This window comes from Natator depressus, chromosome 17, assembly GCF_965152275.1.
Source record: "Natator depressus isolate rNatDep1 chromosome 17, rNatDep2.hap1, whole genome shotgun sequence".
NCBI classification, from domain to species: domain Eukaryota; kingdom Metazoa; phylum Chordata; order Testudines; family Cheloniidae; genus Natator; species Natator depressus.
Window position 1 is genome coordinate 11,803,194 of NC_134250.1, and position 21,031 is coordinate 11,824,224.

Below are 21,031 nucleotides of genomic sequence, written 5' to 3' on the forward strand. Positions count from 1 at the left end.
TCTCATGTATACAGGCATGCTCGAAAACCCTCCACTGTTTTTACTCTTTGGTGGAAGAAACAACTGAGTGCAGAAGTTCTAGGTGCTTTCTATCAGATTCCATTCAATTTCACATTCTCTGTGGAGATCTTACAGAACCAAACGGAGCCCAACATGGTTACATGTATGGATGTCCTGTCCTTTCAATATATTCACAACACTGTTCCATCATCCAGAACCCAAGTCCTTTGTGAGTCCATTGAGATGCATCAAAGATAGCATCTGGCTGGTTAGCTGCTCAGAAATGCTGGCTTAGAAAAGACACTTAAGGGTGCCATAAAAGGCATTTAAAATCACCAGGCCATATCATTCTATGAGCTTTTTCCAGCGCTACAGAACTCCACTCTGTACATTAATAAAAGATATGCTTTAATCCAGATTCTGGGGAAAATTCTATGGGTGGTCGGACTAGATGATCATAGTGGTCCCCCTCTGGCCTTCGTCTATGAATATACAGATCTAATGTTTGGGCCAGAAGCTGTGCTTTGCAAAGACCACCAACAAATGAATGTTTTCCACAATCTGTTAAGAGATCTATAGAGTCTGATTCACCACTGTCCTTGTTCAGTCATTTGCACCTGTACAGAGAGAGTATGGAATGCTAGCTATCCAATATGGTAGCATTTTTACACCCACTTTGCCCTGGTGTAAGCAACACATGCAAGATGCAGCACAAATAAGAATCAGCCCCCATAGTGCTTAAGTACCTATGGACTAGAATTGTCCCTGGAGGCTTAGCCTTGAATAGGGTTGCCAACTTTCTGATTGCAGAAAACCAAACACCCTTATCTTGCCCCTTCTCTCCCCAACCCTTGCTCACTTTCACCAAGCTGGGGGTTGGGGTATGGAAGGGGGTGAGGGCTCTGACTGGGGTTGTGGGCTTTGGGGATGAAGGGTGCGGGGTGCAGGAGGGGGCTCTGGGAGGGGGTGGGGCCCAAGGGGTTCAGAATGTGGGAGGGGCTTTGGGCTGGGCTAGGGGGTTGGGATTCAGTAGGGGGTGTGGGATGCAGGCTTTGGGAGGGAGTTTGGGTGCAGGGCGTTGGGGTGTGGGAGGTGGTGGGGGCCCCGGGATGAGAAGTTTGAGGTACAGGAAGGGGCTCCGAGCTGGGGCCGAGAGGTTCAGCATGCAGGAGGGGGTGCGGGCTCTGGGCATCACTTACCTTTGGCAGCTCCCAGAAGTGGCCGGTATGTTCCTGCGTCCCCTAGGTGGAGGCGTGGCCAGGTGGCTCTGCGCCGCTCCCACAGTTCCCATTGGCCCAGGTTCCCAGCCAATGAGAGCTGCGGAGCCAACACTTGGGTGGGGGCAGCATGCAGAACCTCCCTGGCTGCCCCTGCGCCTATGGGCCGTATGGACATGCCGGCTGCTTCTGGGAGCCACAGTGAGCCTGCCTTAGCCAACTGGACTTTTAAGGGCCCAGTCAGCAGTACTGACCGGAGCCTCCACAGTCCCTTTTTTCGAATGGGCATTCCGACTGAAAACCGGATGCCTGGCAACCCTAGCCTTGAACAGTGGGCGGAGTATAAGTGCTTTAAACCAGGGGCAGCTCGGGGGAGGAATTATGACTCAGAATCTTACTCTGCATCTTGAAAGGGTTCCGTTTTCTATATTCCTCATGTCTGGCCAGTTATTCTGTTTCTCCCTCCTTTCTCCACCCTCTTGCTCACAGGAGGGAGAAACTGAAGAGTAGGGACTGTGCTTCACAATGGATCTAATAGAGTAAAGAAGTTGGTGGGCATCTTTACTTTCCTGCAGGGCCAAGACAGACAAGGACACAGTCTAGCCCTACCTCTACAAGACCACAAAGACTGGGGAAAAGCACTCAATATAGGAAAATAGTAAGAATTTGCAAGCAGTGATGCAATGCATAGGGATCAATTTGTAGCAGTTCGGTGGAAACGAGAATATACTTTACTTACACTGTTACATTTTAATACTCACTCCTATCAGAGCAATAAGACTGAAGCATGTCACATAATTCAGGCTTCAGAAATGGGTTGATAGTGCTGCACTTAAAATAAAAATGCAGACTATGAGAAGATGTGTTGTTATAAGTGTGTTAATCCCAGGCTATGAGAGAGACAAGGTGGGTGAGGTAATATCTTTTATTGGATTGACTTCTGTTGGTGAGAGAAACAAGCTTTCGGACTTACACAGAGTGTCTTCTTTCGAATATCAGAGGAAGCATTTGAATGGGAGATTAGAATGCGAAAGCAAGACAGAATGAAATATTCAGCACTACCAACCTTCCACTTGCTTGCCTTCATCTAAACTTATTCCATCATGGTTTAGCATCTTCAGGAACATAAGAACAAGCCATTTTTTCCCATCCAACACTGACAACCTTTATTCATTCAGATACTTCGGTGTCTGTATCCATCTGTTGTCTCTTGTATTATACTTAGACTGTAAGCTCCTTAGAGGGGAGAAAGTCTTGTCAAAAACCTTCCTCAGCTTTATTGAGTACAATTGAAATTAATTTTTAGTGGAATCTCTCTACTGTGGTAACATTCTGTTAGGATTCTGGTTTTCAACAGGGAAGGTTTTTACAAAGTAAGAACATAGCTCAATATCAAAGAGATACTGGCATACACTACCCACTTCAACTCACTTCCATTTAGAGTTAGTTGAAAATTTCTCGGTGGAACAGTTTTCTACTGGAAAAAATCTGCTTTTGTCAAAATTGAAATTTATTGTGGGGATGTATCGATTCTGGTAAAATTTTCAATGGAGAAGTGTCAAAAGGAAACAGTTTGCTTTGATAGGTTTGAAACATTCCATTTTGACTTACATTTATATTTATTATTTTATACTATATGATAATGTTTTGACATTACCAAAACAAAACACTGTGATGTTTCTGAATCAGCAATTTTGGGAGCTTCTGTTCCACAAGAAATTTTGCCTTTTCATTCCAATTCATAGTGAAAACCAGTTTTTACATGTCAGAATTTCCCGTAGGATGGAAATTCCACTGTCCAGTCAGCTCTAGTTCCCATTTCATCTTTTCCAAGGACCAATGGGACTCTCATGATCTGCTTACAACACCACAGGACAGCTATACATAGTGGGTTGCTAACTAGTCACCAGCATCTATTCAAACAAAGGTCTGTAGGCATTAATGCCTTGATCAGGCACAGAGTATGCCCTTGACTTTGTGCACGCAAGCAGTCACACCAATTTCAAGCATAGTTGTACGCAGAAAGCTAACCATATGCTTGTGTGTTTTTGCAGGATGGAAGCCTAAACCTGGATTTACAGGTGGTTCAATTAGATAACTACTCCTCATTTAGGGACAACAGATTTTCAAAGGCACAAATGACATCTTGGCATCCAACTCCTATTGGCTCTCCCTTTATTCTTAAAATGACACTGGCACAAGTCTTTAATACCAATCTAGCCCCTCCATACAGAGTTCTATAAGATATCATTTTCATCCACAATATATTAATTGTTTCCCAGAGCGATGCTCCCCCCCCCCCCCCCGCAATAACTTATGAGGAAAATATATCTTCCACAACAGAACCATCTCAAAATTATTACTTTAAGTTCATTAAAAATAAAATTAACATTTCAAGAACAGGTTCCAATATGCTATCAGCTGAATAAATAATGAACAGTTCTGGCAAGCTAAATATCTCTGTTTTCAATACAAATCAACTATAAAAAATGCATCTTTATCCCTTTGCTCATTTATAGCATTTATTGTATAAACTGCTGTGACACAGATTATCTTGGATGGATAGAAAATGGTCCATCCATTACGTTGATTGCTGACTTAGAGCATGGCAATAATCAGAAACAAACTCTAAAAGGAAATATTTAAATAATTACATTTCGCTTTTTTACAGTCTAATGCCCACTGAAGTCAGTTGGAGTTTTTCTACTGACTACAAAAGGGCGTTGGATCAGCCCCTTAGTTGCTAAAGGTTGACAGGTACGTTTCTGGACTTTTAGATCCCGTTGATACAACTGCATACGTGTCAGAGATTCAGGCAGGACAGCATAAGAGCTTAAATAGTTGCAAGACACTCAGCAGCACTGGCTTTGTGGCTATGAATGATGATGTCCCCGGTGGCTAGCTAACATCATGGGTAAGAGACCGAATACCAGCAGCTACTAAAAGAAATCTCCTGTGACTTAAGTGGTAGTAGTCAGTGTTTTGAGGATTAAAGAATCAAGATTCTAGTATCTCCTTGCTGTATGTGTAAGTTATATAGAAACGGCATCTGTTTACCGTAGGTAAATCATTACATCATATGCCTTTTTAAAAATAGCCTTATTCTTATGTTTGGCCAATCTGTGCTTCGCCAAAGAGGGCTTTCTGCCACTTACTACTCTCTGATTCGGAGGTCGGCCAGTCTGACCTCCACTTTAAGTTAGAGCAGACTCAGGAGCAATTCTACCTGGCACCCTTGCCTATGGTCCCAAGGGCTCTTCCAGCACTGGTGAACAGAATTTCAGCCCGGCCCCCACAGTAGGGCCTGTGAGGCCAGGTGGTATAAAGCTAATATCCCAGCTGTCAAGGTTGCCACCTGCCCAAATTTTCCCAGGATCATCCCTTTATTGAGGTTGCTGTCCCATGAAATCTGTAAGGATGTTCAGTACACACTGCCAGCTGTCCAGTTACATGGGCCCAGGATCATCCTGGATGTTCCATTTTTTTTATACCTCAGAAGTGCCAATTTATGCCAACTATATTTCACCCAGGGATTCCCCCTTTATGGTGGAATTTCCCAGCTGGCCTGCTACGCTGGGTTTCTAGCCATTGTGTCTGCAGAGTGACACAAAAGGACCATAGCAGAATAAAAAATTTGGCCCATGGTTTGCACCTCTGATTTAATAGTATTAGTGGGGTATTTCCTATACTATCTACTTCCCCTCTGCCTTCTACTGATACTGGATTAACCTATCATCAAAAAGGCCAGGTCCCCCCGCAAATTTGCATTCCTTTTGTCTTGTATCAAACACAAATTTTCTTTTCTTAAAGGGAACAGAACATGGTTCTCAGTGTTTAGAGTCAAATTGGCCTAGAAAATACTGTTTACTGAATACAAAAGCTATGAGCACAGAAGAGGGAAAAAGGAAAAACATAAGGAAAAACCTAATTATTTACTTGAAAAGTTTCTGTCGTTTAATAAAAGAATTCCAGTGCTGCAAAAATAATGAGCAAAAAAAGGGCAATTAGGGAAGTGGATATGTTTTGACATGAGTCCCAGGCCAATAACTGCAAAGCAATTTTGTGGATGAAACCAAAAAAAAGCCACATCATTTATTTCTGAATTCATTTCACCCAACCATGAGAAAACAGGGAGGAGGTTGTTAAAGGTTTTAATTAAACCCATTACTGAACATTCTATATTTACACAGCTAGCCTACTTTTTGGAATGCTGCCTGGTCTAATGTCACAGGCAAACAGAATTATATGAATATAATTGGGGAGAAAAATCAACTACCATTACAATGATAGGAGAGCCAACCTTACTAAAGTCAATGGCAATTTTTCTACCAGATGCTAAGGAGGCAGGATTGGCCCCCTTTGCCTTAGTTTGCTTGGTGTGGGCATGCCACGTGGGAGGATGGTTTTGGCAGAGAGGGAAATCAAATCTGTTACATGGTTGCTATTAGAGCCCCAGTCCTACAAGGGGACTGTTACTCCTTCACCAAGTCCCATTAACTTCCCTTTGCAGAATCAGGGCCTAAGGTTAGGACCTGAAGTCCACTGAAGTCTTTCTGTTGATTTCTATAGGCTTTGTAACAGGTAAGTTAGTAGTAGAAGAGTTCCTTTTCTAATGCAGTTGCTTTATGTCACTGTTAATCAAACTTGTGGGGAAATGAGGCACAAAGAGATGAACTGACTTGCACAAGGCGCTACAGGGAGTCTGTGGCAGATCCAGGAATTGAACCCAGATCATCTGATCCCAGGCCAGTACGAAGGCCAGTGCCTTAACTACAAAGGCCAGCTTTCCTCTCCAGAAGGAGCTGCTGGATGTCATCTCTCACATCATACAGCTGTGCTGAAAGGAACACACATCTGGAATTATTACTACTACGATGATGATAAATGCTGAAGTTAATAGTCATGATAAACTAATTCAAGGGGAAGACATTTTTATATGAGCACACAGAATAGGCACTTTAGGATGTGTCCATTTTTAATGTCTAGTTAGCAGCTTAAAGTTATGAAGATTGGTTTTTGCTTTAAGAGTGCAGTAAATATTAAACTAAGCCTGTCTCTGAGGTGTAATTGCTAAATATCATCTCACTGAAAATTGCATTTAATTTTTCATGGTGACTTGTTTTTCTTCTGAAATATTATGCGTGTGTTTTATAGCACAACAATTTTCACTGTCCAGAAGAATTCCCACAAGAAATCTCAGAAAGCTACTGGCTTTAACGACAATATGATCTGATAGATTAGATGTACAAACCAGGCATAATATATTGCCCTGCAGAAAGATGGGCAGGAACTAAACTATCTTTGTGAAAGATTCTTTTAAAAAAATATGAACTAATGTTTTATTTCAGTCACTTTATAAACTGAAAGCACTGTCATTGCTAACTATACAAAGTAATGTGGTTCTCCTTTAGAACACTGCCTCAGACTGGACCTAGCAGCTAGAAATTTAAGGGGAATAACAAAATGCTCTCTGCTTTACACCCAATCTTTAAAATGGACACTACTTTATGTCATGCAGTGTTCACAAATAATTTGGGTTTGTGCATAGTTTATACTGACAGATGACTGTGTGGCATACTTCCAAGGATGGAGTTGAGCTAAAAATTATCTATTTTTAAGACATGAGTTTCCTAATCTATGTTACTAACAACATTTGGTTAACAAAATTGATTTTTAAAGAACAAAACTGCTTTTCTCTACTTGGGCTTTTTGTTTATCTTTTGTGTTTTTCTCAACATAAACAATGAAAAAAGAACCTCAAAGTGACTAGATACAAAAGTGAAACTGGTTAATCTATCTATCCATCATTCCCTGGAGTAGAGATAACCTAATTCCTGATTGAAACTTCTCTAGTTGCAGCAATCATGCTAGCCTCTCCTTGACATGCCCATTCCCCTTATCACCTCCAACACACCCCCTACGCAGAGGGCAGAGTGAACAGATGGCCAGGATTAGGGCAGCGCAACAGCCATCCATGAGACCAAGACGCCAGCCCACGTGTTCTTGCATAGCAAAGCCATTTTAATGTGTTTGGAATGGAGTTTTGCAAAGTAGTTAGGCATTCCCGCTGGTCAAAGAAATAAACCAGCTCAAGATTCCAGCATACTGTGCTCATGGCCACAATATTTGAATACCCTAATGCTGTGTCAATGGAAGCTTTGCTACCTTGTTGTTGCTGATTAGTCCATTCTAATTCAATGAATTCATTGGAGCTATGGGCCGGATCCAGTATCCATTGAAATCAGTCAGAGTCTTTTGCTATTATTCTCAACAAGTGCTGGATTAGGCTTTACATGCATTCCATTAACTAAAAATAGACTAGGAAAGAACATCCTTCATTTCAGCACACTAATTCCTTTCACAACAAGGAAATAATCCACTGAAAAAGTCTAAACCCTCCTGGACTGTGGTATTTCCATCACACCACTCCATCAGGACTATACCCAAACAAGGAAGAAATAGATATCAAAAGCAAATGTTTGTTCTATAAACAATTAAGTGACTTTATAATCTATTCCCATGATGTTCAAAGGTTAACTTTATTGGCCTAAGAGTTGAGCTTCATATTCATAATCAGGAATCAGAAACCACTTACTGCAGATTCATAGCTATATAGACCAAGAAGCGATCAACATGAGAAGCACCCTCTCTAATATAAATACAGGCACAAAGCACCATATCCATTTATATCCTCTAGCAAGAGCATCTGTTAAGAAAAATCCATCAGACCCAAAGTACCGCTCATGCTACCAAATCCTCCTTTGTAAGGCCAGTACCTTCATCATCCAAAGTCAATAGGTGTTCTAAAAAGCATCTTAATAGCTCATTCAAACCCTTGCTTTATCTTGCATTCTCAAAAGTTAATTATGATAAATGAATGCTGTACTGCAAAACACTACAGCATTTTGAGGTTACATTAACTGCCATTAGCAGGTGAATAGACACTATAATGCTTGTGTGTTTTAGTTGTGTTAGAGAGTTAAAAAAAAATGTTCAGACTTAATTTCTACCCTAGCAGCAAGGCTGATCACAAGCCACTAATACATGTTAAAGGCTTCTTCCTTCCTGCTTTTCCAGTGCTAAGGAGAGTTCATCAAAACTAATCATAATTTCTGTTTTAACTCCTCAGAATTCTCTTTCCACTTTATTCCTAAACCAATTTAAGCAATAAACCATCTTAGTTGTTTAAACAATGAAAATTATCTACCAGATTCTTCTATCGTGTCCAGCACTGCAACATCTAAACAACGAGCATGCGAGGTTAGATTTGTCAATGCCCGTTGGGACATTGGCATGCAGATCTAGCTGTCATAGCTTTTAAAGCAAGATAAATGGTGACTGCGGATTATTCACAGCAGTTGTCAGATATTAGAGAAAAGGAACATCAATGCTCATCCAACCTGTTTTCTTCTCCACTTATGGGATGTGGGAGTTTATTTTTAAAAGCAATTTGTACATCTTAAATTTCTTTTAAGTGTCAAAGGATGTATGGGTAATATTATATTTCTGGACATAGATGCTGGTAAACATTTTTTACTGATATTATTGACCATAAAGTAGATTTTAAAAGCCAAGGGATTTAGGAGCACAATACCTGTTAAAAGTCAATGGTATTTGTGCACCTTAATTGCTTACATGATTTCAAGTTTCCCCTGCCCACACTGATAGATATTATAGCTACAGAGCAGTTACATGGCTTTGGAGTTACTTTTTGAGCCTCCTTAAGGAAAGACTTTGGGATTGGGCTCTGTGGGTCTGAAACTGGTCATGATGTAATCCACACTCAAGTGTAAACACAGCAAGCAATAATCCATTGTTTACATCATAACTGCTAGTCACACAGTATAAGCTGAATCCCTATTTAAATCCCCAGGAGCTGAACAACTATTGAGGGTGGGAGCTGGGGACACATCAGTCACTGGAATTATCTTACCAACCCAACGTAGGATGGATGTGGGCAGCCAAGGGGTGTGGAGACAACATACGTTAGGTGTACCTAATGGTACCTGCACATCACAGTCCATGTACTAGACCAAGGACCTGACCAACTTCTTGAGCCAGCAGTGTGCACCTTCCCATGGGAGCCACAGTATTTCGGCACCAGTGGAAAGCCTAGCACAAAGCTGCAGTCACCACTGAGTGCTGAATGGGAAGGCAGAGTCACCCTCTTTTCTACTACTGCATCCATCCAGAAAAGGACAGGACCCTGTCCTTACTAATGAAATGGGCAAGAGGGTAAGGCGGACTTGCAGGAGTCCATGCCTGGCCAATTAAAGCACTATAACCACATCAAAAAGCTTGCGAATAGCATAGACCTTGAAGGGCCACACTTGACAAAGCTGTGCCTTAGAATGCAAATTAACTTACTTGGAAACAAGAGAGAAAGCCTCCAAACAAATGGCTGGGCAGTGGACAAGCCTGATTAAGATGTGGCCCAGTGCAGCAGGGAAATGGGCTCGGGTCACCTTCTCAAACACGGAACTGAAGGTGTTGATGTCAGCCATCTTGCAGTTCTGGTCCCCTCCTCCTGTATCTAAGATGTTGCCCCCATGTAGGACAAGAATAAGGACATGAGTTTTACAGTTCCTGTGTGGAGTTCCTTCCTGAAGAAAAGAAATAGTCATTTGAATAGGCTTTTGTTAGAACAGGCTTTGCAAGAGCAATGTTGGTGCACTTGGTGTCAATCTCCATAGACAATTAGTGATGTATTTTCAGGCTCAGAGTGATCTTTTGTATATTTTACTTTGAAAAAAAATCAATTTCATGCAAGTATCCCCGAGTTAGATACAGCACACTATACTCTAGTGTAGAAGCTTTTATGCCTGAGGCTTAGATGTAGAAGTCAGATCCAAAGAAGATTATGAATGGTTTTATGCACAACAAATGCTATTGGCAGTGTATCCAGATGGGAAGATGTCCAAAATCTTGAGGCAGCCTAAATGTCTAGTATCAAGAGCTAAACTAATTTCATTTTGTTGGATCTGTCAGAAAGATTTAAACTGAAACCCTCACCTTTTCTAGAAAAGAAAAATAATTCTGTGTCAGCAACATTCTACGTCAGCAGGGGTTAGAGTGCAGCCTTTCTCAACGTTTTTAGGTCAGGGACCTCTTGTTCAAAGTCAAAAACATTCATGACATGCTTCCATTGACGGGAAAGGAATGAAAAACCTACCAGTGAAACAGCGATAGACCTATATGTTGATGTGTCTGCTTTGAGAAGCTGACAGAGAATGTTTTGCCTTAGAACATAAGAACGGCCATACTGGGTCAGACCAAAGGTCCGTCTAGCCCAGTATCCTGTCTTCCAACAGTGGCCAGTGCCAGATGCCCCAGAGGGAATGAACAGCCAACATGTAATCATCAAGTGATCCATCCCATCACCCATTCCTAGCTTCTGGCAAACAGAGGCTAGGGACATCATCATCATCCCTGCCCATCCTGGCTAATAGCCATTGACGGATCTGTCCTCCATGAAATTATCTAGTTCCTTTTTTGAAACCTGTTATAGTCTTGGCCTCCACAGCATCCTCTGGCAAGGAGTTCCGCAGGTTGACTGTGTGTTGTGTGAAAAAATACTCTTTTGTTTGTTTTAAACCTGCTGCCCATTAATTTAATTTGGTGACCCCTGGTTCTTATATTATGAGAAAGAGTAAATAACACTTCGTTATTTATTTTCTCTACACCAGGCATGATTTCATAGACCTCTATCATGTTCACCCTTAGTTGTCTCTTTTCCAAGCTGAAAAGTCCCAGTCTTATTAATCTCTTCACATATGGCAGCTGTTCCATACCCCTAATAATTTTGTTGCCCTTTTCTGAACCTTTTCCAATTCCAATTAGGGCTATCGATTAATCGCAGTAAACGCACATGATTAACACAAAAAAATTAATCGTGATTAAAAAAGTAATCACGATTAATCACAGTTTTAATCACACTGTTAAACAATAGAATACCAATTGAAATTTATTAAATATTTTGGATGTTTTTTCTACATTTTCAAATATAATTATTTCAACTACAACACAGAATACAAAGTGTATAGTGCTCACTTTATATTATTTTTATTACAAGTATTTGCACTGTAAAAATGATAAAGAAATAGTATTTTTCAATTCACCTCATACAGATACTGTAGTGCAATCTCTATCGTGAAAGTGCAATTTACAAATGTAGATTTTTGTTACATAACTGCATTCAAAAACAAAATTTAAAACTTTACAGCTTACAAGTCCACTCAGTCCTACTTCTTGTTCAGCCAATCGCTAAGAGAAATAAGTTTGTTTACATTTAAGGGAGATAATGCTGTCCGCTTCTTATTTACAATGTCAACTGAAAGTGAAAACAGGCATTCGCATGGCAGTTTTGTAGCCAGCATTGCAAGGTATGTACATGCCAGATATACTAAACATTTGTATGCCCCTTCATGCTTATGTAGATGCAATGATATTTTCTGTCTAATTATCTATCCCTTTCCTAATGATTCCCAACATTCTGTTTGCTTTTTTGACTGCCCCTGCACATTGAGTGAATGTTTTCAGAGAACTATCCACAATGACTCCAAGATCTCTTTTTGAGTGGTAACATAAAATGATGGGGTCTAAATTAGCTATGTATAGTTGGGATTATGTTTCCCAATGTGCATTACTTTGCATTCATCAACACTGAATTTCATCTGCCATTTTGTTGCCCAGTCACCCAGTTTTGAGAGATCCTTTTGCAGATCGCCTGGGACTTACCTATCTTGAGTAGTTTTGTATCATCTGCAAATTTTACCACCTCACTGTTTACCCCTTTTTCCAGATCACTTACGAATATATTGAGTAAGACTGGTCCCAGTACAGACCCCTGGGAGACACCACTATTTACCTCTCTCCATTCTGAAAACTGACCATTTCTTCCAATCCTTTGTTTCCTATCTTTTAACCAGTTATTCATGAGAGGACCTTCCCCTTTATCCCACGACAGCTTACTTTGCTTAAGAGCCTTTGGTGAGGGACCTTGTCAAAGGCTTTCTGAAAATCTAAGTACGCTATATCCACTGAATCCCCCTTGTCCACATGCTTGTTGACCCCCTCAAAGAATCCTAGTAGATTGGTGAGGCATGATTTCCCTTTACAAAACCCAACAAATTAGGTTCATCTAGGCATCTGACAATTTTATTATTTACTATTGTTTCAACCAGTTTGCCCGATACTGAAGTCAGGTTTACCAGCCTGTAATTGCTGGGATCACCTCTACTTAAATGGAGTACATCATATTTTTTTTTAAAAGAAATGAGATTTTAGTAATGACAGACCCACTAAATGCTCTGCTGCAGAATCTTCGCTGAGAAGTAGAGCAATTACTGCCATGTTTGTTGTAAGAATTTGCTGATCAGCAAAGTGAACTTTAATAAGGTTCTATTCTTTTTCTAATTCATAGGTTTCCCGCCCCCCTCCCCAAATGTTCTTTACGTGATTTACTAATATAGAAACTCAATTTTGCTCAAAGGACAGGGTTACCTCCTTCCACAGCCAACACTAAATTCTCTCTCTTTGATCAGCTGGCACTGCAGAAGGCTGTTTGGGGGATTGGAAGGCTCAAGGAATCGGTTGCAGCATCTAGGTTACCAGTTAAAATTAGTAGGGACAGAAAGTCACTGTCATCAGATGGAATATGAGAAGCGAGTTAATGGACTCAGTCCCATTTCTATCATCACAAAAGCAACTTACAAGTCAATTTAAACTGGCATACTTGGCCGTCTCAGAATGAGCTTCATTCATGCCTAGAGGTGGTCCTTCTAAAGTTACAGAGAGACAACAAAAACACACTGAAGTCAGTGGAATGACGGACTTCAATGAGCTTTGGACCAGGCTGGGTAAGAGTGCGAAAGCTTGCACTGTTGACACCTGTACTATAACTACTGTGTGAATGGATAGACTCTGGCTAGCTAAAAACTGCTAGGGACAGTTGTGCATTTGCTTGGTTTCTGTTCTTTCTTCTAGAAACTAAATTTATTTTCTATTACTGCTACTGAGACTTTTACTAAATCTGCATTTCAACATAGGTCTTTACAATGTGGCACTAAATAGACTTGGTAATCTCTCTTTGGAAAATGTGTGTTTTTCAGCCAAACTAGTTATGCAACATCTCTGAAAGGCCACTAATCATTTCCAGTGACTGCACATGAACCTATTAGACAGGGGAAAGGATGCACTGAGCCATCAAAAGCGCTTATAATTCCATCAATATATTCTCAGAGCTCAGACAATTTGGAACTTTGGGGCAGGTTTGGACAAAGTGCTTTGAAAATGGAATTCTCTAGATGGGGTCATGGTGATAGAAAGATGAGCTGTTGCAATTAGCAGAATCCTAGAGTTACAAGGGGCTAGTTTCTGATACTTTTACTATGTTAGGTGGTACTTGATTTTTGCAAGCAGACCCAATATCAGCAAGGCCACTCGTAGAATGAAGAGCTACCTAGTATTAAGTAGAGGTGGCAGAGTTTGACCCAGGTACTGCTCAACACACTGATGCTGTTATACTCTGATTTTCTACTCCCAAAATTCATCTGGATATAAAGACAGCATTATATCACCTTGACAAAGTCTTGGCAGACCTAAGGACCTGCCTTCATGAGAGACTCCCTCCCCTCATTTGATTGTCTCATAGCTGCAAGAGCAGAAGCATGTGCTCTGGACCACCCTTGGTTTACAAGACCATCCGGCAGGACATTTTCCAGCAGGGTCCCTCACCTTTGACACTCACTCCCTTTTGTCCCCAAATAACCTGGACATGTTGACCTTCATGGCATGTTGCAAAGCAGACAGACTTTTGGGGAAGAAAGTGTGACGTGTCAATGTTTGTGGGAAAGATTGATTTTAGTTGGTATAGTAAGTTGTGGGATGGGTACAGGTGGCTCCATTTGGGGATACTGATGGATTTTATATTTGTGCCAAAAGCACCTAAAGGGTGTGGAGAGGCAATTGTTAATGAATGTATAAAGTGTAATAAACAAATAAAACAGCTGAAATAGAATATGGTTCTCAGGAACATTCAGATAAAAGTATTGATGTAACTGGGTTACCTAGACTTTTGTAATCAACACTTATTTCCGCATCTAGTCTTCAGATTCAGGAAATCAGCAAAGCTATTTATTGCAGGAAAGAATCTCACCTCATTGTCTTCATGTATTTCAATGCTGCCTTGTGCAGGGAATCTTTGTTTTCTCAAAGAGGCTCTATACAATTCACCTGAAAGGGAGAAAAAAATAGAAACTTAGCACTTTAGCATTTGGCTATCTGATTGTTTAAAGAGATCTGTAGAGATGAGTCACTAAGAGCTTGTCTACACTTACAAGTTAATTCAGATTTAAAGTGCAATAGCTATTCCTCAGTAGCTCCATGTGTAGACAAGACATTTAGTCTGGTTTTAAATTAGATACATTTCTGTTGGGAATCCTGTGATCAGCCAGGAGCATGGACTAGGTGTCTTGCAGTTCCACATGCAACAGAATCTTTCATTCTTATAAGAACGCTTAGCTCTCATTTAGGGCATGATCCAATACTCTCTGAAGTCAGAGAGAAAGGATGATCTTTTGGTTAAGGCACTGGATTAGGACTCAGGAGAGCTGGGTTTGGTTCCAGAGTGTGCCATAGATTTCAGAGATGCCAAGGCCGGAATGGACCATTGTGATCAGGTAGGCTGATCTCCTTTTTAACACAGGCCATAAACATCCCCACAATAATTTCTAAATAAGACCTTTTAGAATAGCCAATCTTGGTTTAAAAATTTTCAGTGATGTAGAATCCTCCATGACACTTGGTAAGTTGTTCTAATGGTTTATTACTGTCACTATTAAAAATGTACACTTTATTTTCAGTCTGAATGTGACTAGCTTTAAATTCCAGCCATTGGATTGTGTTACACTTTTCTCTGCTAGACTAAAGAGCCCACTAGACCCCCACCCCATTTGACCTTGGGCAAGTCACGTAATCTTTCCATGCCTCAGTTTCCCATATAATATTACTGCCTTTCTCCCACCATGTTTGTCTCTTGTCAATTCAGCTTGTAAGCTTCATAGGGAAGGGACTGTCTCTCCTTATGTGTTTCTATAGCACCTAGCCCAATAGGGCCCTGAATTCTGTTGGAGAACTACCTAGGCACTACTGTGTTGTAAACAATAATAATGGGAAGCCTCTCCACTGGCTTCAGAATAGGCTCATAGTGCCACTAACTTCAACAAGCACAGATTATTGATAGCAACCATGCCATGTTTTATAGAAGATGGTTTCTCTCATGTCTTATTTAACCTACAGGGATAAAGACAATTATTTATACTAAAAGCACTTGTTACATTTGTTAGCAAAGGGGTTGAGTCCAAACATCCCTGGAATATTTGTTCCCCTAATTTGCATAAATATACAGCTTTAACACTCACTACATAACAAACAACAGAAGAGCAGTGAATCCAGTTATAGTCTAGTCTCAGAGTTAGATATCAAAAAACCATCCAATCACAAAGGGAAAACCATCAATTTAATGTACTTTTTGACACAATATATAAACGTATCTGAATGTGATTAGGAGCCTAGAGGTTTAATAATAGATATTTATCTAAATACTTATTCACCATCCAATTTATAAAAAAATGAAATTTCAGAGTTTTCTGGTTTGTTTTCAGTGTAAACCTTCATGCTTCAGGGCATAAGCCAATCACTAACTTGCTGTGGTCAGGAAGAAACTTCCCTTGTGGCAAGTTATTCCATAAATGTCAATTACTGGATTTCTTGTAGCTTCCTCTATATACTTACTGCTTTCAAAGAGAGAGAACACTAGATGGACCACTGGTGTGATCTTATACAGCAACACTTTTGTTCATACATTCCACAAGTGACAGACCAGTAGGTAAGCTGCATTATGCAATATATCCTCCATCCATGCCCTAATGACCGTGTCTGCTGCAGATGTGCTGAAATTATTATTGAAATGGTGCTGAAGTTTTGCCGCAAAGTTGCACTATTTCTGTTCATCTTCTCTTCTCAGAAATTGAGGGATGAAACTTGTAAATCTCCAGGATCAAAACAGATTCTCAGAAAATGTAAATTGGTAGTATTAGATGGGTTTCCTGTAATGATCCTGTCATCTCTCTCTACTGCAGCCAGGTAGATTAAGTGTAGATTTACCCATACCAATGTCATAATCTTCATTTTTTCTCCTCCGTAATAGAGGAAATCCTTGCTGATCATGTGCAAATCAATTTCTTTCTTAGCTTAATAAAATGCTTCAGGTTAAGAAACAGATCTCATAAGCTGTTGTCACAGAGTGTGGGGGAGTCCAGGCCCTGCACCCCTCTTCCTGGGATTCACTGAGACTCTCAGCCAGCCAGTAAAACAGAAGGTTTATTGGACAACAGGAACACAGTCCAAAACAGAGCTTGTGGGTACACCCAGGACCCCTCAGTCAAGTCCTTCTGGGGGAGCAGGGAGCTTAGACCCCAGCCCTGGAGTTCCCTGTGTTCCTCCACCCAGCCCCAAACTGAAACTAAACCCACCCAGCAGGTTCCCTGCTGCAGCCTCCGTCCACATTCCTGGGCAGAGGTGTTACCTCCCCCTCCCCCTCCTGGCTCAGGTGACAGGCTCTCAGGTCTCCCATCCCCAGGGCACATTCCCAGGTCAACACTCCCCCCTCCCTGCTGCGTCACATCGTCACAGCTACATTAACAGACCCTGTGCTTTAATCAAAGTAATTGAGAGCACAAAAGTCTATAGAAATGCGGTTTTCTACATATTATTGACTCAACCTAAATTTAAATCTGCTCAACTTTCCATTTTTAGAGGAGCCCCAAATGCATGTTCTAAAAGAAAGGGAACCTATCTATTTTGGTGGTCAGGCAAGCAGGACACAAATCTGAAGATACCCTACAGCTTCACATCATGGATTGGAGAAACTGTTCCCACTGTCCCTATGGCTAAGGAAAGGGCGAGATTCTCCAGTCTGAACATTTCAGGGGGAGTGGGGGGAGACAACCGGATTGTGAAGCGTTGCTGAGGAAGAGAAAAAAAAATCTCACACACTGCTCAGAGCATCAAGAAATGTCTTTCCATTTATCAACCACAATGGAAGGAGGAAAAGGAGAGAAAAGACAGACAAATATATACCAAGGGTCTCAATGAGTATTACATTCATCCTCACCTCCTGAAGGATGGCTGGCTCTATCAAAACAGGTTGCCTGGGTAGCAATATACTAAGGATGGCAGAACTTACACATACTAGGGATGTGACAGTAACAATCGGTGGACATGAATGGGTCTCTCCTGATAAGCCTAGGGGAAACAAACCCCTCAAGCCTACGTGAAAAGAGTGCCTCACATTAAGAATTCCTTCCCCATGAGCAAACCCGGTAAGGGTCAATGGAATATCACATTGTCCATTTTGGGGGCTGCTTTTCTGAAGTATTCTTAAAAGCATTTAAAAGTAGATCTAGCAAGGCACTGTCTGGTCTCCACGCACAGTGTTCCGCACCTTTGCTCTGGCTATGTGTGTTGGTTACCTAGGAAACAGTTGTAGGATGGTATTTGATTAGCTCAGTTGTCAGCTTGATTGTCACATTTATACCTGGGGCCAACCACTTGCTGACATTAAGGGACACTCCACCCTACTGTGTTGTATGGAAGTTAGGAGACATCTGCATCAGAAGTGATCAAAGTCAAGCTTTGTGCAGGAAAGATCCACCTGTTCCAATCCTGATCTCCTCTTCCCCGGCCCCCGCACACAGTGGAATCTCAGATCCCTTCCCCACTGCCTTGTAAGCTTGGGATAAAACTGCAGAGAGCAACCAGCCAGAGACTTCAGCTGTTAAGGTGCAGCTGCAGAAGTAGCCAAAGCGGGGACCTTCAGACACTCTGAGAACTTTACGTAGTTCTGACTAGACTTTCTCTGCCCTGTGCTGATTGCCTGTTTGCTCCAACGGAAAGAAGGAAAAGAAACCACCAGGGCAGTCCCTACCGAAATGCAAAGTATGCAGCTGTGTAAGGCACCAGGAAATTTGGGGCACCACATTTCCTGGTGCCCTGTGCAGCTGTGTGCTGAGCCAGCCCCTGCCCCGCCTCTTCCTCAGAGCCCCGCCTCTTCCCCAGGGCCCCACCCCTGCTCTGCTGCAGCCCCGCCTCTTCCCAACCCTGCTCTGCCCCCGCCCTGCCCTCACGCCACCCCTTCCCAAAGCCCCTGCTCAGGCCTGCACTCAGCACGTGGAAAGTGGAGTGACCTGGCCCCAGCCTGCTCCGCTCCCCTGGCTCCCAGCCGCACTGCAGGCGAATGCTGGGGGACAGTTCCCCCCTGCCCTCCCAGCTTCCCCCGCCACATGGAGGCCTGGGGCTAGCCCCGCCCCTCCACAGAGGCCTGGCGGGTTGCGTAGGGCACCAAAATGGCTAGGGACAGCCCTGGAAACAGCACCCATTTCTTAAAGTACTTTGGAGAACAAATAATTAAAATTATCTTGACTCACTGTTTTCTCTACTTGGTGAATTCTACTGACTGTTTGCCCCGACATTAATATACTGGGATGTACTATATTGGTTTCTATTGCAAGACCGGCAGTTCTCCTAAAAGCATCCAGAGATTACGACACCCTAAAAGTCCATTTTATGTCCATATTTGCTACTATGTTCTTAGAGCTTCCAACAAAGGGAGCTTCTGAAGTTATTAAAACAGCACATTAACTTTACCTAACACAAAATTTTGCTGAAAGCCATTTAAAAGCAGTTAGAGGACAGAAACTAAGGTCTGACGGTAGTCCATGTAGAATCTAAAGAGCTTGTACGGTGGTCCCTTTTTCATTAGCAAAGAGTGAGGCTGAATACAGCTCAAGTTGAACAAGTGGAACTTTATTAAAACCTGTGCACGGCCACATCCACGTGGGTGAGTTGCATCCAGCCTAACTCCTCACCATATCCTGTTTTCCTGATGTGAACAACAGTCCCTTCAGGGAGCATGGGCCAACTCACTCCACTGATCATGACACATCTTCCCTATTTTACAAATATTTTAATATAAATATGACTAACAAATAACTGATGCCCAGACCCCCATCCCATGTCCCTTCAGCCAGAGTCCGCCGGCACAGCCAAGTTGGTGTCTCATCTTTACCACAGACTCAGGAGGTTACAGAGCCTTTGAGACAGTTCAGTCTCTTCAACACGCAGCCACATCAGGAGGGATGTATTTCTATCTCTGAGTCTAGAAAACAATCTGATACAGCCTCTTATCCTGCCTCCTCACACTTTTCCAGCAACAGATATTTACCTGACTTGAAGACAAATAATCCAGACAGTGAAAAATGAATTTAACCCTCAAGACCTGAAACCTTAATAAGTAGAGTTTGCTATTTGTCTAGTGACTTAATCTATAGAACCAACCAGGCATTGAACTAAGGGTGAAAAATCCATTTCCTTTGGTATATGCCTGAACATAAGCTTCAGAGAACTCTGGTACAAGAACAGTCATTCTGCTTTATCTCCTAAACCTGTTCATTTCCTCCTACAGTCTACTCCTCTCATGACCCTTGCTTCTATCACCCAAACTCTCATTACTCTCCAGCATTGCCCAAGATGGTTGTTCCACATCCTGCTAACCAGTAAAGCCTCCACATGCTGAAAGGGAACTTTGATTTAGAGTATTGGAAGCCCCAGATCAGTCACAACGCATGATGGGAGGGGAAGTTATGATTTCACCACAGGGCTCTGCAGCTCATCCTCATGATATCTCTTCTCCATTCTGCTGCTAGTAAGGTAAGTTCTTTTTAAGATTATAGACATTGTAAATTATAGCAGACTTGTGATTAAGAAGACTATGTTGCAATACAATCAAAGCATAATAAAGTTAAAAGACCATTTGGCTCTGGCATAGCACCTTTCATTTCAGGTTCTCAAGGGACTTTATAAACTTATTAAGCACCACAACACCCACGCAAGAGAGGATTATTTCAGTTTGAGGTGCGAGTACTCAGCATCCCTGGGGGGAAAAAAACCACAACAAGCTAACTATGTTACCTTCTTTTTCTTGTACAGGAAGGCTGTTAAACCCTGGGAGAGCAGAAATGTATAATCTCTAGTCTCTCTAACACTTTCTTCTCTGTCTCAGAGGGAAAGGAGACCATGAAACCCTTTTGAAAGTCAATGACAGAAAATGTGTACTTTATAACTTCACACATAGCACAGTGTTGCAGCCCCACCTGTTCTGCGGGGATTTGCTGCTTTGAAAGGTGAGCAGTGCCTCCTTCCTGTAAAAGTGGTAGAAGTTAAGGATCCATGAGTGTTTGGGAGCAATACTAAAAAAACCCAAGCAAACCCATAGGCTGATATTATTGAGAAAGTAACAAACCCAGTCACTGTTTAAGGTAGGTTCTCATTTTCTGCTGCTGCTGCGGGTTTCTGGTGGTTGTTCTACTGTTTCTGGAGAGTTTTAAGTGGCTATGAGAGCAAAGGGGAAATGTAACTTGCCAATTCTAAACAGAAAACATTTCCTCTGATCTGTCTCACCATGACGACAGAGAATGAACGCATCACATAATGCCTCAGGCACAAGGCTTGCTTTCATGTGTATATAAAAGCAAGCGCATACATAACACACATAGGTTTCAGAGTAACAACCGTGTTAGTCTGTATTCGCAAAAAGAAAAGGAGGACTTGTGGCACCTTAGAGACTAACCAATTTATTGAGCATAAGCTTTCGTGAGCTACAGCTCACTTCATCGGATGCATACTGTGGAAACTGCAGAAGACATTATATACATATATATACAATTATATGCACATTGTAGGGAGAGTGGTCACTT

At 41.7% G+C, this 21,031-nt stretch overlaps 1 protein-coding gene across 7 annotated transcripts in view; it reads right to left on the minus strand.

The window, feature by feature from the left end:
* PITPNM3 (PITPNM family member 3) overlaps positions 1-21,031 on the minus strand; it is a 347,956-nt gene that overhangs the window by 85,649 nt on the left and 241,276 nt on the right. For all 7 annotated transcript variants that reach the window (XM_074974515.1, XM_074974517.1, XM_074974516.1 and 4 more), the window contains 2 exons: positions 14,374-14,450; positions 9,585-9,820 (listed from right to left, as the gene is read on the minus strand). In XM_074974515.1, the coding sequence (XP_074830616.1) occupies positions 9,585-9,820; positions 14,374-14,450 (313 nt within the window). The remainder of the gene's footprint in view (positions 1-9,584; positions 9,821-14,373; positions 14,451-21,031) is intronic.